This window comes from Trachemys scripta, chromosome 3 (genome assembly GCF_013100865.1).
Source record: "Trachemys scripta elegans isolate TJP31775 chromosome 3, CAS_Tse_1.0, whole genome shotgun sequence".
NCBI lineage: Eukaryota > Metazoa > Chordata > Testudines > Emydidae > Trachemys > Trachemys scripta.
Window position 1 is genome coordinate 149,588,067 of NC_048300.1, and position 27,571 is coordinate 149,615,637.

At 40.8% G+C, this 27,571-nt stretch overlaps 1 protein-coding gene across 6 annotated transcripts in view; it reads right to left on the minus strand.

The window, feature by feature from the left end:
* Positions 1 to 27,571, minus strand: part of FAM135A (family with sequence similarity 135 member A) — a 151,261-nt gene that overhangs the window by 116,619 nt on the left and 7,071 nt on the right. For 3 of the 6 annotated variants that reach the window (XM_034766221.1, XM_034766224.1, XM_034766220.1), the window contains exons 2-3: positions 17,204 to 17,286; positions 14,051 to 14,173 (exon numbers count right to left, since the gene is read on the minus strand). The exons of 2 other annotated variants lie outside the window; for them this stretch is intronic. In XM_034766221.1, coding sequence (XP_034622112.1) covers positions 14,051 to 14,127 — 77 coding nt within the window. In that variant the 5' untranslated portion in view covers positions 14,128 to 14,173; positions 17,204 to 17,286. The remainder of the gene's footprint in view (positions 1 to 14,050; positions 14,174 to 17,203; positions 17,287 to 27,571) is intronic. One more of the 6 variants, XM_034766222.1, reaches the window with a different exon arrangement.

Below are 27,571 nucleotides of genomic sequence, written 5' to 3' on the forward strand. Positions count from 1 at the left end.
GTAAAATTCAGCAATAAAATGTATGATGAAAACCAAAATGATTTACAGACAAGCAGAACAAGAGCTCCTCTTCATTCATTGTGCATATCAGTCCATGGGAGGGCTTATAATGTTTAAATCAGTTCAGTCAAATCATGACCCCACATTAACTCTTCTCAGATGTTAGGGCAACTACATGTCAGTTATTGGGATAAGCTAAGCTACTTATTGGTGGACCAACAGAATGCTGCAAACTTTAAGTATACCTCCATTTGGCAGCCCTGCTTAAAAATGCCAGAATGAGATGTGACACCAAATCTTGGTAGTTTCAGGCTCTCTTCTTTAGTTACTGGAATATAACATAAAGCTTACCCAGGGCTGGCCTTACCATGAGGTGAACTAAGGTGGCCACCTCAGGTGCCAGACTGTGTGTGGGGGCGGGGGCACTAGGACCCAGAGTGTAGAAGATTGTGTCTGCTGCTGGTGCATATGTATTCTCTCTGCTCTAGATGCACAAAGATGATGGAGTGCTGTGCTGGAGGAAGGCAGGCACAAGAGACATAACAGGCAGGCAGGAGAAAATGTGAGAGGGTATAACAGAAAGCAGCAGGAGCCTCTTATGTACTTCTCTAGCACCCCCAGGAGCCTGGACTGATTAACACCAGCTTCTCAGGGAGTTTCCTGTTTCCTGCTGCTTCCCTGAACCCACTTGAGGAGAACAGGCAGTCAACTAAAGAAGCAGGAGCCAGTTAGGCCCTTAAGACGCTGATATCCTCTCTCACTCAGGCCCTGCTACCAGCCTGCTTATTTGTCCCCTTCAATTGAGTGTTGAGAGCCACTATAGCTGGCACAGAACAGCAATCATGAGTGAAAGAAGAAAATGCGCCTCTGGGGCAGCATTCAGAAAAAGAAAGAAAGCAAAAGAAGCTTTTCTATCTAAGCAGGAAGGAGCTCTCCTGAGATACATAGACAAATGTTCACAGTGAGCTTTCCGGCCCCAGTGAGGACGTGAGTGGTGAGGAGATGCCTGATCTTCCAGTTAGTCAAAGTGCAGGTGACCTGGCAGCTACTGCAGCATCCATATCTCCATCTCAAATGGATGTAACCATGCACATTCCTGAAGAAAAGTGTAGATCAGAGAACAGTGTGGTGGAGGTGCAAGAAACAGCTGCTGGTCAGTTTAGTTCCTTAAGTCTAGATGATCCAGGACTGTGGACCCACTTGAGCAGTAGCCTGAGGGACTTCACAGCAAGTGAAAAACTTCATGTTCCCCAAAGACAATGAAAACAGGAAGTTTCCATCCAACACATTACTGACATGAAATCCCCAATGGTAACAAAGTGGAGAGGCCATGGCTTATGTACTCAAAAACTCAGAATGCTGCATACTGTTTTTGTTGCTAACTCGTCCAGTCTAATGTTCCAGCCACATTGGGTTTTACAGGAACAAAGGACTGGAAGAATCTGGCTAGAAATCTGGCATGCCATGAGAAGGCAGCAAATCACCAGAGAGCATTCCATACGTGGAAAGAGCTTGAGATGAGACTAAGGTTAAAGGCCACCCTAGATGATCAGCAGCAAGAGAAGATTGCATCAGAGTCTCTTTACTAGCAAAATGTTCTAAAAAAATCTCATTGCCATTGTGGGAATGCTTGCTACCCAAAACCTAGCACTGTGTGGCACTTCAGATCAGCTGTATGTGCCAAACAATGGAAACTTCCTTAAAATTGTGGAGCTGATGGCTGAGTTTGATGCGGTACTCCAGGAGTATCTAAGAAGAGTCACCACTACCTTGGAAAAACAATTCAGAATGAGATCATACAGTCACTGGCAACAAAGTCAAACAGAAGATTGTGGCAGATCTGAAGTCAGCAAGATATTACGCTGTTATTCTAGACTGCATACCTGACATCAGCCATACGGAACAAATGACTTTAATGGTGCGTTTTGTAACAACAACAGAACTTAGTGAAAATGTCTCTGCAATGGTGACTGTCAAAGAGCATTTTCTAGAATTTATTACATAACTTCAAATTTCTGCATGGCTTAGTGTTGTGGCATGACATACTGTTTGAAATAAATGTTGTAACAAGAGACTCCAAGGTGTTGACCTTGATATATCTGGAGCAATAGAACAACTGGACAAAGCAAAGTCATACCTACAGTCTTACCGGTCAGATGAGGGATTTCAAAAAATTCTGAAGAGTGCACAGAAATTGGCAGACGAACTTCACACTGAAGCTATTTTTCCACCCATTCAAGAATACAAGAGTCACTGAAGAAGACGACATTTTGATTACGAGGCACGGGATAATCCCATAAGAGACCCCAAACAACAATTCAAAGTTGAATTCTTTAACCAGGTGCTAGATTGTGCAACACAGTCAGTTGAAGAATGTTTCGTGCAGCTCAAGGAACACAGCAGTATATTTGGGATGTTGTATGATAGCCCAAAACTCCTCACTATACCTGAAGAAGACCTACCCCAGCAATGCAGGACACTAGAGACAGTGTTGATACATGATGACATGCGCGATATTGATGTGAGCGATTTAGGTGATGAACTGAAAGCCCTTTCAAGATACATTTCAGCAGGATCAACTCGAAAGGCTGTTCTGGAAAATATGTGCACAAATAAGATGACCACCCTCTTTCCAAATGCTTTTGTTGCTCTGCGCATACTTCTAACACTTCCTGTAACAGTTGCCATGACACAGGAGAGGCTGGTCGGCCTTGCAACCACCTCAATAGAGCATGAGCTGGCCCAGACTGTGGACCTTCAGGAAGCAGTTCAAATCTTTGCAACCAAGAAGGCACAGAAAGCACCACTTTGATTATTCAAACAGATAAAAAATGCTAGTGTTTACTGTGCAGGCAAGAAAAGTTAACTTTCAAACGCCTGAACAGCAAATGTAAGTGTTACTTAAAATTTTTGAACAAGGCATTTTAAGTTGTTAGTTCTCCTTTATTGGGGTAGGTAGCAGAGCAGTACCATGAGAGGAATAGAAGAGGAAGAAGGCAGAACTGAGACCTTTCAAAGTTTTGGCCCAAGCTGGGGAGCATGGGGGCGTCATTTGAGCTCCCCGCCTCAAGTGCCAAAAAGTTGTGGGCCTGCCCTGAGCTTACCCAAGATGAAACCAGGAGGGTCCATCCTGCCGAATGAAGAAACATAGGACATGACATAGCTGCTGTACATAATCACTGGACATAGCTGCACCCTGAGTTAGTGTGATTGAAGCTGATCAAGGTACTAAGCACAGAAGAAAAAGTTGGCTATCTTCACCTGGTTAAAAAGTTAAACTGCCATATGATCCTAATGGCAATGATATTCATACAATAGCCAAAGTGAAGGAAGAAGAAGCCTATTGAACAGGTGTGTATACTTTTGGGATTTGATTACTAATTAAAACATCTGTAGCAAGAAACCAGTTAGGGGTAGGCTGGGAAAACTATCCCAGTGCAGTGAAGAGATATCTTGAGGGATACTACTATCTTCTTTGTTCAGTTCTAGAAAAAAACAAATCTGCCCATCACACTTTACCATTGTCACATGACAGTGGGATAGTCAGACAAGAAAAACAGGAAAAAGACAACTAGACATATTTCTAACATCACCTCAAACATTTAGCTTGTCTGTTGTTGGCCTATTATTTGTCTGTCTTGTCTATTTAGATTAGACTGTAAGCTTTTCAAGGCAGGGATAGTGTTTTTGTGTTTGTACAGCACTCAGCATACTTTGAATGCTATCACAATACAAATAATTATTGTTAAAGCCCCACATGTTGAATATGATTTGCATCCAAACCTAACAATGTTACAATACAAACCGTATTAATTCTACAGACTAACTAGGAAAGCGGCATTTTGATCCACACCAGACACACTAGGGAAATGTATCCATGCCTTATGTGAAAATTTCCTTTCTAGGAGGAATGAGGTCCACAGATCATAGCGTTATGTCTCTTTTCTACGCAGTTTTGGTGGCAGACCAGACAAGGAAGGTGTATGTCCACCTCTGAGAACTCAGCAGTTGGGACACTTCCACAGCCAGGAAAATCTCTAACCACTCTATACACCACTACCTCAGTATAACGTGACCCGATATAACACGAATTCGGCTATAACACGGTAAAACAGTGCTCCGGGGGGGAGGGGGGGGGAATGGGCTGAGCACTCCGGTGGATCAAAGCAAGTTCAATATAACACGGTGTCACCTATAACACAGTAAGATTTTTTGGCTCCTGAGGACAGCGTTATATTGAGGTAGGGCTGTATTAGTAAGGAATATTATGCACTAAGACTAAACACAACCTCCTGCAGAGCAAGGCATTCAATAAATAACCAACTTTGACTGGCAATACATGCCATCTTCCTCCAGTTAACAGTCCACTTAGGATGGGCTGGATGTGTGGTCCTCATTACGCTAAGAAAGGAAATTTCCAGGTAAGGCACAGTTAATTATTCATATTCTTATTCGTAACGAGGTCCACAGATCCATGATATCCACTTGGGTTGGATGGAGGTGGAGTGTATACATTTATGTAATAGATGTGAAAGACAGTAACCCATTTCATAATAGTTACTGAAATGCTACAAGCATAGAGTACCTATCTATCAAAGGTAACACCAGATGATGACTGGATATCCAACTGGTAGAATCTGAAGAAGGCATGGACAGTTAAACAGGCGGCTGCTTTGTATATTTCCTTGTTTGAAGCAAGTGATCTTTATGTCCATGAAGTTGCCAAAGCTCTGAAGGAATGATCTCTCATTTTGGAATATGGTATTATGTTATTTTGGCTTGTTTGCCTTTGAGATATATATAATCTCTTTTCCCTCTGGAAATTTTGATTTTGAGGCCTTCTTTCCCTTCCACATCACGTGATAAAGCACAAAGAAAGCATTCACCATTCCAAACTGAGCTGTGCAGTGAATATATACTTTGGAAACTCTGTTGAAGTATGCCACAGTTTCTCTTCGAGGTGCACTGAAGCTGGGCAGAAGCATGGAAGGACAATTTCCTGTACTCTGTGGGCCAGGAGCTAATCTTTGCTATGAAGGCAGGATCGATTCTGAGAATCACTTTATCTTTATGAAAGGTGAAATACTGAGGTTCCAGAGAAGGAGCTCCTAACTCAGACCCTTTGACAGCAATCACCTTTACTAGTTTCTGGTTTCCCCTTTCTTCTTAGCCTTTTCCCACCATGCTGTACTCCACCATGCTGTACTCTGCATGGGTGAACAGGTACAGAGTCCTAATGGGGAGAAAAGGAATTCCTTGTGCCAATAAAGGCAGACCTTGAGAGCCTGGAAATTTTAAGCCCATTGAAGCTGGTTTTTTTAATTAATTCTGCAGCAGAAGGAGCTGGTCTGCCTGCCTGCAGCTGTGAAAGCAGGTGAAAAACTGCAGCTCTCTCTGAGATGGAATCAGACCTCTCCTGCCACTGATTGGCAAAGTTGCATAAAGACCCACTGTCATGGATCTGTGAACCTCATTATGAACAGAAACAGTGTTACAGACTGCTCTCTCTAGTACTGGAAAAATGATTGTCAAAAGCACAGTTCTGGAAGAATCTTGCTTGAGAATCATTTCTGAACACAGCTACAATAGCTAGCACCATTCAAATTTTATTACCCTCTAAACTAGTGTTGTGGGAATCTGGCAGACGTAGAGGAACAGAATTAAGGCCAGTTTAATCCAGAATGAGAGTGTCCATACAGGGATTTAATGCCGTTTAATTAATCCACTTTAAATTCACACTTTTAGTTAATTCAGATTAACTTTTCTGAGTGTCCCTGTGTAGACAAGCCCTCAGTTTGTTAGTAAATGTACAAAGGACCATTATATCATAATGCTAGGCAATCAGCTGGATACTTAGTTCAAAAATAAATCACAAGGACTATACTGGATGAAACTTTCTTCTTAGGGAAAGAATGGAGACGTTACTCACCTTGTGCAGTAAGCAGGAGTTCTTTAAGATGTATCCTCTCATGGGTCCTTCAATTCAGGTGCATTTGTTCTCTTCACCTTTGATCAGAGATTTTTGGTAGCAGTGCTCATTCAGCCCATGCATATACCCCACATATCCTCCTGCCCCCACAGGAAAACCCCCTCAGTTCCTTCTCTACCGCAAAGTCTCATAAGGGCGACTCTGAAGCAGAACGAAAAGAGGGCGGGTAGCAGAGCACTCCCAGGAGCACACATCTCGAACAACTGCAGTTACTGCACAAAGTGAATAACCTCTCCTCCTTCCTCCAGCATGTTCCTGTGGATGCTCCACTTCAGGTGACTGCCAAGCAGTATCCGCCTAAGGAAATGGGAGGTTTGCAGCAGAGTCCAATACTGAAGAGAGAATTGTGTTGCCCACAGCCACATCTGATCTTGCTGCAGGCACGAAGGCACAATGTTTAGAAAGGTATGAACAGAGGACCAAATTGCTACTCTACATCTGTCTACTATTGGTGCCTATTTAAGGCTATCGATGTATATAGTGCTCTTACAGAATGTGCTATCACTCTTAAAGGGGTTTGGACCTGAGCTCTCTTGTAACAAGTCTCAATACAATGGGAGATCCACTTTTACAACCTCTGTTTCAAAACTACCAAACCCTTGTTTCTGTCCGCAATGGATACAAATAGTCTAGGAGATTTTCTCAATAATTTAGTCCTGTCTAGATAAAAGGCTAATGTCTTCCTGAATTCTAGAGTATGGAATATGGCTTCTTGACTAGTCTGCTGCGGTTTTGGGAAGAAAACCAGAGATGAATGGTTTGATTAATGTGGAATTCTGAGGACACTTTAGGTAAGAATCTTGGATAGACCTATAACGACACTTACTTTCTGGAGAACACCATAAATGGGAGGTCCATCATTAAAGCCCCCAATTCTCCTACCCTTTGGGTGGAAGTGATTGCTAACAGAAAGGCTGTCTTCATAGATAAATCTAATAATGAACATTTAAGCTAGTAGTTCAAATGGATGCTTCATAAGGCATTAAGAACTAGGTCCTGATCCCAGCTAAGAGTAAGGCTTCTGAGCTGTAGATAATTGTCAAACCTTGCAGGAATCTTGCCATAGCAAGATGATAAAAGAAAAGAAAAAGAAAAAAAACTATGGATACGTGAAAGGCTGTTATTGCCACTAAATGAACCCTAATAGAATTCACAGAAAGACTTGATGTCTTCAATTACAAACAGGTGATCCAGTACTCTAGGAAAAGAGAGCAAGTTGGTGAAATCTGATGACTGTTACGCCCAAGATGGTATCATTTCCAGAGATATGTATTTCTTGTAGATGTTTTTCTATTATTTAATAAAACACTGTACAAATGAGGAACAAGATCTCTCTATCCCTAAGAACCATAGAGGAACCATGCTTGGAGCCACAGAATCTGTAAATTGGGGTGAAGTGTTTGACCTGCTGTGACGTTATTGACATAAACTGTGACCATATAGATCATTGTTGCAACCACTGTTATATATTTGCAGCAAATATTGTACAAAGGTTGTCGTGTGAGGTGTCTATAAAAAGGTTATGATTTGCTGGTTATGATTACGCTATCTGTATATGTGTATCATTTTTGTAGTTGAAGTTATGAATATTGGCTATGTACTTTGTATCTCAATGTGTTTGATTCTAAGTAGCATTAGTGAAGCATTTGGTCAGCTTCTTGAGAAAGGAATTTGCAGATTAAGTGTCCAATCAAGAAACACTTAACTGACAATGGACCATGGGAGACTCCAATCCACATATGAGAAGTCTTCCTGGGACGTTCAAGGTAGCATGTGAGCAATGGCTGCCACCTGCAAACTGAGTCATGCATGAACATGTGACTTGCCCAAGTGGTTACAAACTCCATCTTGTTGCTGTGATTTTGCACAGGAGAACAAAGGGGTTTCTGCCAACAAGAGAAAGAATATAAAAGGCCCTGGAAACCCCTCCATTTTGTCTTCAATCCTGCTTCTTACCTCTGGAGGGACTTTGCTACAAACTGAAGCTCTAAACAAAGGACTGAATGACCCATCCAAGTTGTGGATGTACTCCAGAGACTTGATTTGAACCTGCAGTTTATTCTATCACTGCTATGCCTGAACCAAGAACTTTGCTATTACTGTATATAATTGATTCCATTTAACCAATTTTAGCTCTCATCTATATTTCTTTCTTTTTATGAATAAACCTTTCGATTTTAGATTCTAAGGGATTGGCAACAGCGTGATTTGTGGGTAAGATCTGATTTGTATATTGACCTGGGTCTGGGGCTTGGTCCTTTGGGATCGGGAGAACCTTTTTTCTTTTACTGGGGTATTGGTTTTCATAACCAACCATCCCCATAAGAAGTGGCTGCTGATGGTAATACTGGGAAACTGGAATGTCTAAGGGAATTGCTTGTATGACTTCCGGTTAGCCAGTGAGGTGAGACCGAAGTCCTCTCTGTTTGGCTGGTTTGGTGTGCCTTAAGTAATAAAGGACACCCAGCCTTGGGCTGTAACTGCCCTCTCTATGCAAATTGTCCTAAATTGATATTCTCAGTAGTGTCCCACCAGAGGCCGCATCGTTACACCTGTATCTTAAGTCAGTAGGTAAGGACTGATTGGAAGCTTCCATGAAGAAGAGGTGAGTCTGATGAGAAAGGGATACCAGACTTGTTTTGGCCACCTTGATGCAATTAGTATGACTCCGGTCCAGTCTTACTGAGAATCATCAATAGTAACTGTGTTAGTAGATACATGGATGAAAGGACTTCCCTATGTGTGATGAGAAATGCATTTCCTAGAGACAGGGGATCAAGACTCCCTCTGGAGCAGTAAGTGATGCATTTTGCATTTGCTGCCATGACAAACTGATCAACCGCCAGGAACCCCCACACTGAGAATATCATGTGAAGGACTCTGGAGTTTAGTTCCCATTTGTAATTTAGAGAGAAATGTGTGTTGAAGTCATCTGCCATGGCGGTTTGAATACGTGGGGGAAAGAAGCTGGGATGAGTATGTGGCTGATTATGCACCAATTCGAGTTTTATCACTTCACCACAGATTGGTGGAGAACTTGCTCCTCCTTGATGGTTGATAATACATGCATGACATGTTGTTTGTCATTATCTTTACTTACTTCAATCTGATTAGAGGTAGAAAGTGTAGTTAAGCATTTCTGAATGCTCTCAATTCCAAAAGGTTTATGTGGAGAAGCTGCTCTTGTGGATACCATTTACCCTGCTCTTTGTGAGGTCCCAAGCACAATGTACTACAAAGACACATGCAAATATGTCCCAACAGTTGAAGGCAATCTTTTACTGTAATTTTCCCTTGAATCCTGGAGATGTGGTTCACTAGTGTGAGAAATCTGCTGGATGGTAGCTATGCTGTGACTATCAAAGCATCCAGGAAAGCTTCTATGAAATCTAGACACTGTAGTGGAGTCAAAATTGAGTTTCTGGGGTTGATTTGAAGGCTCAGGCTATGAAACAGAGAACACATGGTCTCTACTGACGCCAAACCTCCCAACAAGATCTGCTCGTTATCAGCTAATCATCTAGACACGGGAAAATGATTATGCCCAAACGACAGGTGGCCAGCAATTACTGCCGGAATCTTTGAGCACATCCTTGGTACAAAAGATAGTCCAAAAGAAAGCACCCTGTATTAGCAGTGTTCGTTGTTGATTTGGAAACAAAGAAACCTCCTGTGTGATGGGTGAATAGCAAAATGAAAATATGCGTCTTGTAGGTTGCGACTTGTGACCCAATCTCCTAGCTGTAATGATGGAATTATTTCTGCCAGGGTCATCCTCCTGAATTTTAGCTGTTTTATGTTTATGTATCTGTTTAGCAGCCTGAATTCTAAAACTGGTCTCCATTCCCCCTTCTTTATGGGTATCAGGAAGTAGTTTGAGTAGAATCCCCTTCTTCTGTGTTGCTCCTAAACTTAACAGTGAGGTCACTTCTTGTTCTAGTAACTGACTGTGAGAGGAGTCCCTGAAGAAGGACAGGGATGGGTAGGATAGAGAGAGAGAGAGTCTTGAAATGTATTGTGTAACCAGAGATTATGGCTTCCAAAACCCATTTGTCTGAGGTTATACGCTCCCATGCATCCTTAAAAAGGGGAAGAAGCAGCATCCAAAATGTAAAGTCCCATTGACTGGATGGTTAGAGACACTCAACCAAGCCATCGTAATTGTTGACTGAAGGACATGGATGGCTGGGAGGATGTTGTTGAGTACCTTGGTCTCTTGGCCAGAGGTTCAGAGAGCGTATGGTACGTTGAATACAGGGCTGGGCATGCTCTTTATGCCATATGAAATCTATAAAATCTTCTCCTATTTACAGGAACATAGATTCAAAAGGATCTCAGTGTGACTCTTGAGTCCTTTATGTAAACAGAAATCAACTGAGTCCACAAAGGGCTCGCAACCGTCAAAGGGGAGATCTTCAAATGGTACTTTGAACCTCTCTCAGAAGTTCCAACATTTGCAGCCAAGACGTTCTTCTCATGACCACACAAGTGGATATAGACTGTGCTGCAGTATCTGCCGTATCTAAGGAGGCTTGGAGGAATGTTTTTGCTAGAGGTTATCCCTCCTGAACAGTGGCTTTAAACCAATCACAGTGTTTCTCTGGCGGATGTTCAATAAAGAAACTAAATCTGTTGTAATTTACATAGTCATATTTGGCCATGAGCACCTGATGGTTTATTATTCTGAACTGAAGTGTGGCTGAAGTGTAGGATTTGAGGCAAAAAAAAAAAAAAAAAAAAATAGAGCTTCTTACAGTCCTTGCTGTATGGAGTGGACTTAGAGCTATGTTGCCTGCCCCTTTCATTAACAGCCTCTACCACTAGAAAGTTCAGAGCTGGGTGAGAGAATAGAAATGCCGATTCCCTGGCAGGAACATAATACTTTTCATCCACTCTTTTGCAGGTAGGCAGTATTATAGCTAGAGTTTCCCAAACTGCCTTAGTGGGCTCCAAAAGAGCTTCATTCACTGGAATAGCAATTCTCATCCATGATGAGGTGTGTGGTGGGACTCCTGAACATCCACCAAGGGAATCTGAAGTGTGTCAGCAATTTGCTTTATCACTTCCTGAAACTGTCTGAAGTCATCTGCCACAGAAGGTGGTGGAGGCATGATACATCAGGTGAAGAAGAGGAAATATTTGAAAGAGGTGTCACCTCCTTGTCTGCCCTTGCATCTTTCTCCTCACAGGTCTCTTCCTCTGGCATGGGTGGTGACAAAGAAGGTTGAAGATAATGCCTTCTTCTCAGTTTCCTCCAATGGTGTGAAAACCTCATCACGAATTGCTGGCGTTAGAACACCCACAGATCCCAGCAAGGCCACTGGGAGGCCAAAAGGCATAGATGGAGGCATCCATCTGTGTTCCTGCCAGGAGGGTGTCATTTGAGGTCTATTCTCCTGTAAAATATCAGTGCAAGAGGGAGAGTGATGTGTTCTAGAATAGACAGGGGAACCCTACACCAAGACCTGAGAATCTGAAGAGTCTTTTTACACATTCTCCGGGAGTCAGGGAGGGGAGCTGTTCAATTTGCAAAGTAGATTAGGACAAGCCTGGTTCCCTATTTGTTACAGAGATCAGTGATTGAGAGGATCTTGATGCTGACAAACCCCCAATACTCATTAATATGGTGGACTCTGGCTCTAGAGACTATCTAGTGTTTAGGGTACCTAAACTCTTGTGGTACCGACCGTAACAAAGATTGGCCCAGGACAGAGCCTATGGAGGATGGCTTTGGTACTGATGTAGCCAGCACTGAGCACTTGGCCTGTGAGTGCATTGGCTCTGACCTCCTCAGTATTATATGGGGTCTAGTGGTCTTTGGTACAGTTGACTTCCTTGATATCGATACCGAGTGCTGTTCCGGGACACCCATGTCTCTGCCAGTCAGGATCCAGATACCCAAAGTCGGTCTTAGACTGAGTTTTCTTCTTTGCTTTTGCAATACCTGCATCACTCAGAGCCTACACTGAACTCCCCTTGGGACCTGAGGTCTCTGTAGCCCTGTTGTGTGTTGGTGACCAAGATCTTCTTGGAGATTTACACCTCCCTCCTTCTCTTTAGAGGAAGATGTAAATGAGGACTTCAGTACCACACAAGTATTCAGTGACACAGTACTGCCTACGTCTCTAAAGGTTTCCGATGACCGAGATCTTGTGGGGCATTAGGAGTACTAAGAGGTCTATGTACAGGGGGGTTCTTCTGCCTCTGGATCTGCAGCTGGACATAAGGCTTGTTCCATCATTAGTAGTTTAAATTGATCTCCCTATTTTTTTTCAAAATCTACCCTTGAAAGATGTGCAGATCTTGCACTTACTAGGAATATGGGTATCACATTAACAGTGGAGGCACTGAGAATGCCTGTCACTGATTGGAATAGCCTCACAGCAGGAGAAGCACCTCTTTGAATCCTGAGGAACCTGGCATTCCTGAGAAAAAACAACAAAAGAGACAACCCCAAGAAAGGGGGGTTAGATAAACTACTATCTAACCATATCTAAGAATAAAAGGATTTTATTTTTAGGAGAAAACAGAAAAAACAACTGAAACACTACGAGGTAAGTAATTATACCCTATCTGACTCCTAAAAGGAGAACAGACACATGTTGCAGACTCCATCTCAGGACAAAGGCAGTTGATAAGGAATTGAGAACAGTTCACCTGCGCAGCTCCAAATAGCCTCGGCATGGGGCAGCAGGATGTGTGGGACACATTCATGGACCAAATGGGCACCGCTACCAAAAATCTCTGATTAAAGCACAGGGCGCACACACACTTGAAGTGGAGTACCCACAGGGACACTACTCAAAGAACTGGATATTTTGTAATGGTTCCTACAAGAACATTTTACTATATTAAATAAAAAAGTATATTTTATATACACACACACATACACACACACTTTTTAAAAGCTTAAGACACATACAACGATCAGGGGGGTGATGGATCCCAGTCTCTGCAGCTACTTGCCAGCCTGCACTGTGGTGTCTCCCCCAGGCCAGAGGGGCCTGCTGTGGGGCTCGCTGGGCTGGGACTCCTAGTCACCGCGTGGTCAGCACTGCCCCTTCTCCCTACCGGCTGGATAGAAAGCAGCAGCAGTGGTCTGGGCTGGAGCTGCGCTCAGAACAAACTGATCCCTACTCCAGGTCAGGCTGGGTTGGACCAGCCAGCACCATGGGGTGAGAAACCTCCCCATTCGCCCACTCTTCCTGGGATAGGACTGGCCCACTAACCTCCAACGAGCAGCTGCAGCCTAAGTAGGCAGGCAGAAGCAGAATACCTACTTCCCCCTCCCCACTGGGGAGGGAGAGGGCCTTCCACCTCCCGCTGGGTAGGGAAAGGACCTGGGGGCTGTGCATATCCTGTGAAATTGGAACATTTTCCCATGATACTGCTGTAATTTTTTTTTAAAACAAATCTGATTTTTTCAGGGCCTGATGAAGTAGAAGAACCCATGCAGGTGCTAATGGAAAAAATGGACAAGCAGGCAAGAGAGACGTCTGTCTTGAGGCACGATGCAATGAGATGAAAGACTAGATAAACAGGAGACGCAGTGGAGGAGCTCGCATTGCCACAATAAGCTAGGAAGATGATTTCGGCAGCAACATTTTAAATGGACTTGAGAAGACAAGTTAAAACCAGTGAGATTACAGTAGTTAAGGTGGAGGAGGGCAAGGGCCTGGACAAGAGCATAATTCACGTTTAGAATCTGTAGCCCTTTCACCCCTCTCCAATCAGACTATAAGGATTTGATATTAGCTGAAGTTCTATGCCTAAGATTTTTGAACCTCTATGTAAACCCCAAGAAAGTAGCTTTCCCCAGCTATCTTTCTAATAAGCAGTAAACACTTAATTTTCAAGTCACCATACAGAACTAGTAATAAAACATGAAACGTTACTATGGCAAAGATAGGCATATCTATTGAACTTGGTTTACAAAGCCAGTATATCCACATACCTTAAAAGAATAAGTATACTAACAGAACTTAAACATTAAGATTTTTCAGTAACATCCATCCACTACAGTACAATTTCCTCTTCATTTTGAAAGAATGCAGTACCTACCCTCTTTGAAACAAATCCACATTGTAGAATTTGTGGAGCTCCACGGAGAATTCTACCATAGCCTGTACTTCACTCATTTTTATGTAGACGCATAAGCCAAAATTGTTGTCTGCACCTTAGTTACTGGAAACAAACAGAGAAAACAATTTTTTTTTTTTTTTTTAGTCAGAGGCAAAAAGACACCTTTTTTCTTTTCAGGACCAGTATGTGGCATGGGCTGTGTATAAGTTTCCACACTGCCCCTCTGCACTTTGAGTCTGAGTGCATTAGGGGTAAGCAGATGTTGCATGCCAGCAGTTCCTACTGCCACTCCTTGATTCAGTTCCACGTCTCCACTCCAAAACATACTTGGCTAGTGCAGCTGAGCCAGCATGTGGGATGGGGGGTTAGTAATTTAAATATAGGTGTTGGCCAGTAGCAAATTACTACCCCCAAAGCAATGTGAGGGAAGGGAGTCTTGCTTCTCTAAGGCACAATGCTTTCCCTGCATTGCTCCTAGGTCCAGTGCACCTTCATACCATCCCATACACAGGGCTTCTGGCAAAACCACTATCTAGTCCTTTTAAAAAATGATTTTATATTTCTTTTCTAAGAAGTCTTCTCATCCATTTGCAGCCACAAAAATAAAATGAAGAATATTGCTAGGACCCCATTTAATCCTAACCACACAGAACACTATTTTGACATTCCTCTGCTTAATTCACTTTTTATGATGGTTATCAGTTTTAAAAACAGACTGAATCACTATGTTCCACTTCAGTTTAAATCATGTCAGTGCAAGCAAGAACAGTGTTTTAAATGTCAACATTCTTCCTACTGTACAGTTTTAAAAGTTACAAATCAGTTACAGATTGTGTAGGGTTGAGTTTCTTCTCCAACAATGTTTGTTCATATCTATGATTTCTGTTTGTTACATATGTTGTAGCACCAAAAAAGCTGAAGTAAAAAGAAGAAAACAGAACCTTAAAAGTGTTTCTTTGCACATGGCCAAAACCTGATACCATTGAAATCAACAGCTACATTTCCACTGACTTATTGGGCCAACTTCTGCTGGAGAGAGACAAGTGTTTGAGCCACACAGAGCTCTTCTTCATACCTGTGTGGCCCAAAAGCTTGCCTCTACCACCAAAAGAAGCTGGTCCAATAAAAGATATATTACCTCTGTGACATTGCACTCCAAATGATTTTATGAAAACATGCTAATGAGTGTGAATATAATGTAACTGGAATATGCTTCATGCAAAAGGTCTCTTGTAAGGAATCATTACAAAGTTTATAATCTACTGAGTGTGTTCATCCTATTTGTATGAATATATCATTCTTGTATATGAAACTAAGAATATAAAATATAACTCTGAGTGTGGGCCATTAATGGTGGTTTAGAATCTGGATGGCTCCCATTAACTAGGACAATTGACTGTAGATGGCTCTGTTTACTTGCAAGCCTTCCTGTGTGTCAGGCTGGGAAGAATGAAGGCTTGGGATTTCACAGGACCATGTCACCTGGTACTAAAATCCATCTTAAACCTGGTGCTTTTCTATTTAGAAGGAAGGGTGGAGATCCAAAGAGACAAAAGATTCCTGCCTTGTGCCAAAGGTATATAAGCGGGTGGAACAGAACAAAGAGGGTGCAGTCATGAAAAAATCCGCTAGCTACCACCTGAGCTGGAACAAGAACTGTACTGGGGAAAGGATTGGGCCCAGACTAGAAAGGAGTCTACTGTGTGAAAGAAGCTTATTGGAACATCTCCGAGTGCGAGGTTTCATCTGTAACCAGTTTCTTACTGTACTAGGCTTAGACTTGTGTGTTTTTGTTTTATTTTGCTTGGTAACTTACTCTGTTCTGTTATTACTTGGAACCACTTAAATCCTGCTTTTTATACTTAATAAAAATCACTTTTTGCTTATTAAGCAACCCAAAGTAATTCATTCCTGGGGGAGCAAACAGCTGTGCATCTCTATCAGTGTTATAGAGGGCAGACAATCTATGAGTTTACCCTGTATAAGCTTTATACAGAGTAAAACGGATTTATTTGGGGTTTGGATCCCACTGGGAGCTGGGTGCTATACATAGGAACACTTATTAAGCTGTTTTCAGTTAGGTCTGCAGCTTTTGCGGGACGTGGTTCAGACCTGGGTCTGTGTTTGCAGCAGGCTAGCGTGTCTGGCTCAACAAGACAGAGTACTGTAGATCCAAGCTGGCAGGGAAAACTGGCTCAGAGGTAGTCTCAGTACATCAGGTGGCAGTCCCCAGGGGGTCTCTGTGATCCAACCCATCAGAACCTCATCCAATGTGTCTCTCTAATATCCCGAGCTACACCTACATTGCACACAACAGGAGTCAATGCAGTTATGTAAACGTCAGACACTACAGCAGACCTTATGATGAAAGTGAAGTGTATCATAATGCAAAGACCAGAATTAATGCAAGGTTTTAGTAAAAGTACAGTAGCTAGTACAAAGTACAGTAGAACCTCAGAGTTACGAGCATATCGGGAATGGAGGTTGTTCGTAACTCTGAAATATTCGTAAACATTCGTAACTGAACAAAACATTATGGTTGTTCTTTCCAAAATTTATAATTGAACATTGACTTAATATAGCTTTGAAACCTTACCATGCAGAAGAAAAATTCTGCTTTTAACCATCTTAATTTAAATGACACAAGCACAGAAACAGTTTCCTTACCTTCTCAAATCTTTTTTTATTAAACTTTTCCTTCTTCTTCTTCTTTTTTTTAACGTTTACGTTTAACACAGTACTGTACAGTATTTGCTTTTTGTTTTTTGACTCTGCTGCTGCCTTATTGCATACTTCTGGTTCCAAATCAGGCGTGTGGTTGACCAGTCAGTTCATAACTCTGGAGTTCGAAACTCTGAAGTTCTACTGGACTGTGTCTAGTTCTTTTACACAGGTAAAATCTGAAGATCATTTTGAAATCCAATAGAATTAAGCACTAAGAATGGAAATGCTTACATCAAACTAAATTAGTGATTCAGATGTCAGTTACAATCATTCTATTCTATGCTAAGAGCCAAAATTCTGCTTTCATTTACACCTTTAATTCTCACTGGCTATAGTAGGAGTTGCATGGATGTTAGGTGACAAAAGAGGGTCAATAAACTATTAGAAGAAAAAAAACTTTGTTCTTACCTCTACTGGTAAACAATCCATTTTAATATGTGAAATAATCAGTCTTCCAAATCTCCATTACTGCTATCAAAAACATGTTTGCACTAAAAAAATAATAATAATAATAATAATAATTAATTGTACCTCTTAATGTAAGCACACATAGCTCAACATCCACTATTTTTCCTAACTTTTCCTCATGTGTTTGTTAATCTATTACCTTCAAAATGTTAGTGAAGAATAATTCTATCTCCACCATATTCGTGAACAATCCAGGCTGTTAAACAAATGAAAGTATTGTCAAAGACTTTGATTTTCCCAATCTGCTTTGGATTTCAGGCAGGCAGAGAACAGGATTCAGACATATTTCAATACACTGAACTCTTACTTCTTTTTATTAAAGATAGTTCAAACAGATAGCAGTTTTCCCTTCTGTATCTCTCACAACTGCAGAGAAATAGTGCCCAAACTTACGTCTGTAGGGTTGTACAGCTGTAAAATTTAAACTGTTGTTGCCTTAGCTTCAGAGGGGGAAAAAAAATCAAGAAATAAAAGTACAGTATAAAAAAAATATACATGCAATTTCTTAAAATTGGCATTATTCTTTGTTGGATCAGTCTTAACGCAGTGCCTTTAAATCCCAAGGATTTTGTCAAAAAATCCTTAGGTGAAAGCCTGCTCCCACTAATGTCACTGGCAAAACTCCCACTGACATCAATAGGGCCAGGATTTCACTTCCTTTGCTTACAGAGTGTGTAATACATATTTCCCCACACTCATTTTTAAAAAGGGTTTAAGATCTAAAGTAGGATAACTGAACTTGGAAAAAACTCAAGTTGAGTAGTTGACACTTTTAGTCCTAAAATCCTACAGATTCAGTCACAATTTAAATTTTGAGGAAGTAGCTGATCATCTCAGCCATTAAAACACAGTGAGAAGAGACTGAACAGCAGAAATACATAAAACGATGAAGGGAGGAGAGAAGACAGTAAATTACACGAGTTTGTAATCTCGTGGTTCTCCTATGTCTCTTACTGCTCCTTCAGTGAGTCCTGTGGAGGATAGTCCTCCAACTTTTTGGGGGGAGTTCTACAGGCCTCTGTTCTTGGTTCCCCTCTCTTCTCCCTCTACACCTTATGCAAACACAAATTCAATTACCATCTATATGGCTGACAACTCACAGATCTACCTCACTAATCCAGAACTATCTTCATGTGCCGTAACCAAAATCTCAGCCTGTCTGACATGCCTCATTGACATCTAGCCATCAACTCAAACTAAATATGGCTAAAACAGAGCTACACAGTGTAGTACTGCAGAGTACACTTATTACAGCAATGGAAGAGGTTTTTTTGTCACTGTAGTAGCCACCCCAAGAGGCAGTAACTAGATCAATGGAAGAATTCTTCCATTGAGCTAGCAGTCTCTACATCGAGGCATAGGTCACCTTAACTACATCTCTCAGGGGGGTGAATTTTTCATACCTCTGAGCAACATAGCAAGGTTGACCTAAGTTTTAGGTATAAGCCAGGCCTGAGATACTGCCTTTCCTATCCACCCACATAGCTAAAACTCTCATCCAGAACTCATCATCTCACATTTTGATTACTGCATTTGTCAAAGCCAGAGAAAAGGATGGCACAACTTGGACCCGGCACATCCATTCAGAATCAATCTTTTTTCTAGTCTGTTGATTTGACCATGTCACCCCTCTCTTTGCATCTCCCCGTTGGCTCCCCCTTCTCTATAGCAAATACAAGCTACTAATCTTCTCTTTCAAGGCCCTTCACAGCCAATCCCCACCCTACCTATTATCTCTCATTTACTATCAAGATGTCGACTCCTACCTCAGATGAGCCTATGATGCCAGACTGTAGCCCACTTGCTAAATTTTCAAACAAGCACCTTTGGGCTTTTTCCCCATGCTGACCCTGACACATGGGAGGAGTTCCCTGTAAACATCTGCAAAGCTTCCTCATTATCCCCTTCAAAACACTCATGATGCCTATGCAAAACTTGACAACAGTTAAGCCACTGATGAACTGATACCCTTGCCTATCATACAGGCCAATACTGTCTCATTGTTTCCTTTTATTCCTCATCCATCATCATCTTTTCTTATATTTAGATTAACAGGTGCTGGAACTAGAGGTGCTGCAGCACCCGCTGGCTTGAAGTGGTTTCCATGATATACAGGGTTTACAGTTTGGTTCAATGGCTCTCAGCACCTGCACTTTATAAAAACTGTTCCACCAGCCCTGTTTAGATTGTAAGCTCCTTGGTGCAGGTGCAGTCTTTTTGTTCTGTGTTTGTACAGCACCTAACACAATGGGATCCTAGTCCATGACGAGGGATCCTAGGCTCTATGGTTACATAATAATCAGCAATAATACAAAAATGATTATTAGAGTTTTACAGAGGCTAAAAAACCCTCATCATTTCAATCTTCCTATTTTATTGGTTTTTGTGACCATTATTCTGAGATTTTTATGACAAGTTTGTGACAGCTTGGATATTAGAGGGAGCTGATCTCTAACCAGTGTTTGCACCTTATAATCGCAGCTAACTACGAATTGAACAAACACTCTAGTCTTTAACGATTGTGTATATATATATATATATACACACACACACACACACACACACACACACACACAAAGATGATATTTCATATTCTAAAAAGTGACTGGTTCAGTTAGGAGATATTGGTTATCTGTGTGTACTTAGAGTCAAATCTATTTTATTGATAAGTTTTTACTATGTTTTACTCCTGATAACCCTGCAGAGCTATAAACAACTCTAAGAACAGGTTTACATTCTGGTCCGCTTATTACCGCAACCTTTGGCTAAGTTCAAATGGCAGAATTTTATTTTTTACTGAGTATAAGACAGTTAGAAACAATCTTGTTTTACTTTCAACTCTAGGGCAAATATACAGGGCAGTGCAATTAATTAAAGACCCAAACTCTCAACCATGCCATCTTTTTAATAGTTAATTGATTAAATAGAATAGAAGCATTTAAAGACACTAAATATGGAACCCCACAGTGCCTTTTATATTATATATAACTATGGACATATACTATAAGCACAGTCAACATTTTTGGAAGAGTGTAAGATGATCTTTAAAATACAGCAAGATCTGTCAATGATTTTAAACCAACTTTGATCCAGTTTGGGGCCCCACACTACAAGAAGGATGTGGAAAAATTGGAAAGAGTCCAGCGGGAGGGGACAACAAAAAATGATTAGGGGGCTGAAACATATGATTTAGGAGAAGAGGTTGAGGGAACTGGAATTATTTAGTCTGCAGAAGAGAAGAATGGGGGGAGATTTGATGCTGCTTTCAACTACCTGAAAGGGGGTTCCAAAGAGGATGGTTCTAGACTGTTCTGAGAGATACCAGATGACAGAACAAGGAGTAATGGTCTCAAGTTGCAGTGGAGGAGGTTTAGGTTGGATATTAGGAAAAACTTTTTCACTAGGAAGGTGGTGAAACACTGGAATGGGTTACCTAGGGAGGTGGTGGAATCTCCTTCTTTAGATGATTTTAAGGTCAGGCTTCACAAAGCCCTGGCTGGGATGATTTAGTTGGCGATTGGTCCTGCTTTGAGCAGGGCGTTGGACTAGATGACCTCCTGAGGTCCCTTCCAACCCTGATAGTCTATGATTCTATGATGATGCCCCATTCAGACGAAACAATGAATTACAATGCCCAGCAAAATTCAGACTTGCTAAAGGAACACTACCCTTTTTTCATGCTATAAACAGTCAAGAATTATGCATATTGTAAAGTGAAGCTGCTGACTGACATTTACAAAAAATAATTTGACATGAAAAACTGAGACTGAAAATGTCCTAGATAAGATTCTTCTATTTAACTGGCCCTATCTATATCCTTGGAATGTACCTCAGTTTCATAAATGCATAGGAGGAGTAGTCTTAGACAGCAAAACAAAGACTTGTTTAAACTTCTGCTACCGATTTAATAAATCGGAATACTGCACAAAATAAAGCAGAGTTGTTGCAATTTCCCCCAACCCAAGCACATCCACTGGAAAAAACAAACAAACATTTTTATTAACTGAAACACAGAACACGCAGACTATGTGATTCACTTTGTAAGTACAGTTATTCCTCAAACATAAAAAGGCATAAATTATCCAAAATGAAACTCTTACAATGCTGGAAGTACAACACAAAAGCACAATAATGTCTTCAATCTAATTAGTTAAGCCACTCACTTCTAACAATTTAGGCCCCAGTCCTGCAATCAGATCTGGGGGTGGATGCTTGTGCGGAGCACCAGTCGTAGGTGCCAACTCCAAGAGTGCTCCAGGGCTGGAGCAACCACAGAAAAAAAATTAGCGGGTGCTTAGCACCCACCGGCAGCCAGCACACCAGCGCCTCGCGCCCACCGGTGGCCCTGCCAATCAACTCCTCCCCTCCCTCCCACCGCGATCACTGTTCCACGGCGTGCAGGAGGCACTGGGGTGGGAGAGGAGAGGAGAGAAGCAGGGATGAGGCGCACTTGGGGGAGGGGGCAAAACTGCCCGGGAAGAGGCGGGGTGGGGGCAGAGCAGGGGCAGGAAGAGATGGGGTGGGGAATGGGTTTTAGGGAAGGGTGGAGTGGGGGTGGGGCCTCGAACAGAGCAGGGGTAGGAAGAGGCAGGGTGGGGGTTTGTGGAAAGGGGTAAAGAGGGGGTAGGACCGGGGGCTGGGCGGGGGTTGAGCACCCCCAGGGAAAGAAGGAAGCCGGCACCAGTGATTCCACTGAGACTTCATGCAGGTGCAAGGGAACGCATAAATAGATGTGAGAGCTGGATCAGAGCCTTATTTACTTTTTCACCACCTGATGTGCTAAAACATGCCCAATTGATTCTAAGCTGTTTGTATATGAACACAGGCCTTTTAAAAATTGACAAAACTCTGAATTCTGTCTTCCATACGTACCCAAACACACATACGGAGATATTTCATATTCTAAAAAGTGACTGGTTCAGTTAGGAGATATTAGTTATATGTGTATACTGTTCCGTCTTATGCAATTTTTCACCATTTGGATGGAAGGAACTTTAACACAACATTCTCTGCACACACATTTAGGTGTATGGTTTTAAATGCTAGGAGAAAAGAGGAACGAAGTCAGATTTATATTTCATTAGACACACAGCCGTTTTATACTGTTATAGACTCAACCTATGACCTTTATTTGGTATCAGTTATGGTGTTGCCATAGCATCTTCATTTTTTGTTATTAATTTGATCAAATCAGATTTCTGCTGAAGCTATAATAATAAATAATAATAATGTAATATGTTCTTCAAAGTCCAATTTCAAAGCGGAGGAGAGGGACAGAAAGGAGGTAGCTTGCTGGAAGCTGTTGCTTCCTGTCTGTACTGGCTGATCTGCTTAAAAGGGCAACGTACTTGAAGTGGGGTAAACATGCACGTCTCTCTCTCTCTCACTCATGCACGCACCCCCCAGCACTTTGGAAAGTCAGCACTTGTGCAGCCATGCATGTGCTGTCAGGAGGAAGGAGTAGTGCCCTCCAGCTGGATAGAATGGGATCATCATCATGTTCAGTTTTTGAAGGGAAGTGTTTGCAGCTACTGCCCTATATCTAGCGTGTTTCCTCTCTCTCCTGCCTCAGTCCATGCTGCCTTGTAGACTGTGAGGCTACATTAACAACAGTGTATTAACCCTTGAGGGCTCAGCCAAGTGCTAGTTCATCATTTAGCAGCAAGGCATTCCCTGGGAAATATTCCACCCTCTTACTCCACTACCTCAACTAACCTTCACAATCATTCATTGCTGTGTACAGTATTAAATTGTTTGTTTCAAATTTATACTGTATATGTATATAATGTCTTTTGTCTGGTGAAAAAAATTTCCCTGGAACCTAACCCCCGCATTTACATTAATTCTTATGGGGAAATTGGATTCGCTTAATATCGTTTCGCATAGTCTCGCATTTTTCAGGAACATAATTACAACGTTAAGTGAGGATTTACTGTATATGTTTCAGAAACAATGGCCTTGAAAACATATCAAACTTAATGACCAGCTCTAACACCTTCAACAGACACATTTAGTCACATAATTGGTGATCCTGATGAATCCAAAGGAACCAGTTTTCTGTGCTTTTTGAGAGGAGCATGAATCCTTTTAATGTTACTATTTAAACTACTGACGACAACATTTACATTAGAATAGTTATCTATTAATTTGATTGTTTTTTCCTACTATTTACTTGTTATGTTGAATCTGAAATTCACACACTGATTTTGGTAAACACCAGTTTACAGCTTTTAAATTTATTTCAGTTAGAATGAGAAATGACCTATTAAATACGTTATGAAGAATAAAAAATAAACTGAACTGATGTACAGATCCAGGTTATTAAGAAGCCCTGCTCACCTTCCAGGTATTTAGATTTTAGCAAACAATGCCCACCTTATCACTCAGTTTCACACATTCCCCTCCAGAACATACAGACAGCTGATCCTATTCACTAGCAACATGCCCCTCTATCGAATCACCATTGACTCCACACATTCTTCTTCTCATGTAGGCTTCTAAACAGTTCAATAACTGTTATTGTTTCCCCAACAGGAACAAGAAGAAACTCAATTATTTTAACTTTTTTTTTTAATATTTCCGTTCATAGTCTAAAATTAGAGTCTAATGCTTGAAGCATCAGAACACTTTCAAATATAAGGAGTTTTAAAAGGTAGCATGTGTCTTTTGTTCTCCTCCACACATACAAAAGATCCTATTTTTAAAAGTTGCCAAGTAAGGGAAACAACCACCCTAACTTTGACTACATAAGGCTACCGAGGCAACAAGAACATCCATTAAGGATGGTAGTGTGGTCTAACAGAGTAAGCACAGGGTTAGGACTAAGTGAGGAAGACCCAAGTTCTACCACTCTCTGTGTAGCTTATTTCCATAGGCTGTGGCTGCATGTATCACAGATCTTGTGCACTTTTAGAGTTTGCCCATGGGCTTTAGAAAAATTATCCATGTTTTGAAACCTTTCTAAAATTAAAGTGTTCCACACTTAAATAGCTATGTATAGTTAGGAAAGCCACATAGTTATAATAGCTTAAAATGACCATATTCACAGGGACCTTGACCCACTGAACAAAAAGTGTAACACTAAAACAGAGAAATATTAGAAAATTATCAATTTTGGTAGAGACATATATTGTTCATGTGGCATTGTTAGCAATGAAGTGTACAATAGTTAGGCATGGCAAAATTCAATTTTTATTTTTATAAATTCAATGGATAATATGTTTATCTAGGCATTTGTTTCCATTTTTATTTTCACAGTTGCAGGAAACTGGGGGAGGTCAGACAATTTTATGATAAATTTTATAATGATAATGGACATAGAGATTCAAAAAGTTAAAGCTTTATAACCACTGAAACACAAATTGCCAAATAATAAAAAGTAAATAAGACTCTAATAAACTCTCAAGCTGCATTTTTCTTACTTTGCCTATCTGAATATTTTGATGATCATCAATGGAAATTTTTTGGTCAGTTTGTGTGTATATGGTATGTGGGATAAGTATGAAATTAAAGAATTAAAGTTTGCTTAAATTTGGTTAAGGATCTATATAAGTATTGTAAAGAAGGCCCCAACCAGGAAGTAAAAGAAGGCTGTGAGAATAATAAGTACTATTACTTGTAGTGGATGGGAAGGATGGATGGCTCTAAAAGTAACTAATAAAACAAAGAGCTATAGTAACAAGACAATGAAAAACTGTCTAAAGAGAAACAAGCCCAAATCTTCCCATTATTCTGTAAAACAGGGTGATGGGGGGGGAGGGAGGGTTAGGGGGAGATAAGAAAGGAAAGGCCTTGGGAAGAAAGGATGGTGTAAATCTTATCTGGATTAAAACTGGCAATAAGCGTGAATTGTCTCAAATTGGTTTTTAGCTGAAGTCAGCAATTGGCAATGACATCACGTGTTTGTTAAACGGTATCGAAAGTAAACTCTTATCAGGTTTATTGTTAATACCTACCTGACTATGCTGGAGCCAACCAGTGTGGATCTAAGCACTCCTGAGATTAGCCCATTTGTAAGTATCTTGATCAAATGCTTATAAATGTTTTGTTACTGTTTGAATGTAGTAAATTTCTTACTAGTTAGGCTTTTTAGGTATGTTTAGAGCAATTGTATAAATACCATTTGGCCTTTATTAAATTTAAAGGAATTTATGGTTAAATTGGTATTTGGAGATTTTCCATATCAAGATTAATAATTTCAAATATTAATAATTCCAACATGGTGAAATTGATGATTATTGATACTTACCAATAAAAATCAACTCCTTCCACGCCTAACAACAATTGTGCATAATGTGACTCTTGATCTGTGGTGATGATCGTGGGACAGAGTTAAGGTTCCTGAAGTTAGCATTCTTACTTACTCCTGCATTGTCTCCTGACTGACTTATGTTGTTTTAAGATGGGTATCTCTAACTTTGCACTTCTCCTATCCTTTTTGTGATGCCCATTTGCAATTACCCAGCTAGGCTAGACTCTGCTAACTGCAAGGAGAGGCAGAGGCAAACCAAGACAAAGGGATAAAGTTCTAAAAATTTTAAATTATAAGGGAAAACCCAAAAATTGTACCAGGAAGATAAATACTTACTACTGATAATAATGAACTATAGGTTACCAACACATTAACCTTTGCGAGTTTGTACATGCTACTCTTCCTTACTCTGTGCAGTAAATAGCAAATGCATTATTAACAAGAATAAAAGAGATTACTCAACAATATACTGCCATTTCAGAGAAGAATCAACTTTTCCTCTCCTTTGCTGTAAATCCAGCTCCATTCTTTCTGTACTGTTCTTTGCTTTTCTTTGGCTTGAAATGCTCCTTAGATTTGATGTTCCTGTAGCTGTACCTCTTTGCATCAAGTTTATTCAAAAGCAGAGTTTCTTCACCTAGTGGGCTCCCTCTATTAGGTACCTTTGAATTGTATTCCATCAACAGAAGTTCAAACAGTCATTCTCTCTGTTCAGATACTTTAGATTATTCATGGGTGGGCTTGTTATTTACTGTTTTCATTATTTGTTTTCATATAACAGCGTTTTGATCAATTTCTTTTTTCACCAATTATATTTCCTTTCAGTTATTTTCCTTGAGACTCTCTAGTATGTCGGTAGATTTTATTTTCCTTTACCTCCCTTCTCTAAACGTATCTGCTCACACACCCAAGTTTATTTTTTTTAATGTTTCACGTGACCTGAAACCATTCCTACTTTCCTTCTTCTCACTTCCAAGTCTCCTACTTTTACTCTCCTGTTCTTTTATCACTTCACCTCCTACCCCAGCTTCAGTTCATCCACTGGCTCAGCATCTAGATTTTTCTCCTTTCCTCCTTCTTTTCTAATAGCTTTTTCCAGCTGCCCCTTCGGGGCGGATTCCAAACCCCATCCCCAGATCAAGCTGCATTCTCATTGGTTGTCTCTCTCCCCAGGACAGCATTCTGTGTTGCTACATCACAGCTGCAGCAGGTGCCAGTGTTACTAGATAGGTTCTGTGGCTTAAACAGTGGAGACTCACCTACAACATGGGGGGGGGGGGGGGGGAAGAGAGATTCACGCATTTTCAGGCCAGAAGGGATCACTGCATCATCTTATCTGACATCCTGCACACCAAGGCCAAAGAACCTGTATTGAGCCCAGTAATGGGACACATTTAGGAAATTAAGAAGACTTGTAAAACAAAGGCCATGAGCTGATTAGTGTGAATGGGTTGATTTTGATAAACAAGATAGCTCCATATTTCAGAAGTGTCAAAAAAAAAATCACAAAAAGGAAGGTTCCTGCACAATTGATTAATATTATAGAAAATAAAACTCTACTGTGTTGTTTCTAATATGAAGGATGATCGTATAAATAAATAACAAGATGCTACCACATTCAGAAAAATGTTAGACGGTAAATATGCTGCTGGAGGTACTGTAATTGCCCCTTTTAATGATTCTTGAGACAGGAAGAGAATCCAAGATAAATCACTCAAAATTAAAATAAATACAGAACACTATTTTTAGTTTTCTTTATACAAATCCTGCAAAGGAGGAAAATAAAAATATTGATGAGGAGTTCTCTGTATTCTGTTTCTGACAAAAGTATAACAATAAAACTTTTCTGTTTTGAGATATATCCTCCACTCCAAAACTTCTAAGAGTGATGAAAAAAGGAAACTGAACACAGACTATAAGATATAACTATCTGGTGAAGATTAAAGTGACTGATGTGGTTTTATTCCCTCTGTCAAACTGTGTTTATATTTGGTATATGTCAATCTGTGTTCAATCTACAAACTGCAGTCACAGATGTTTCATTCTATTCCCTGTAT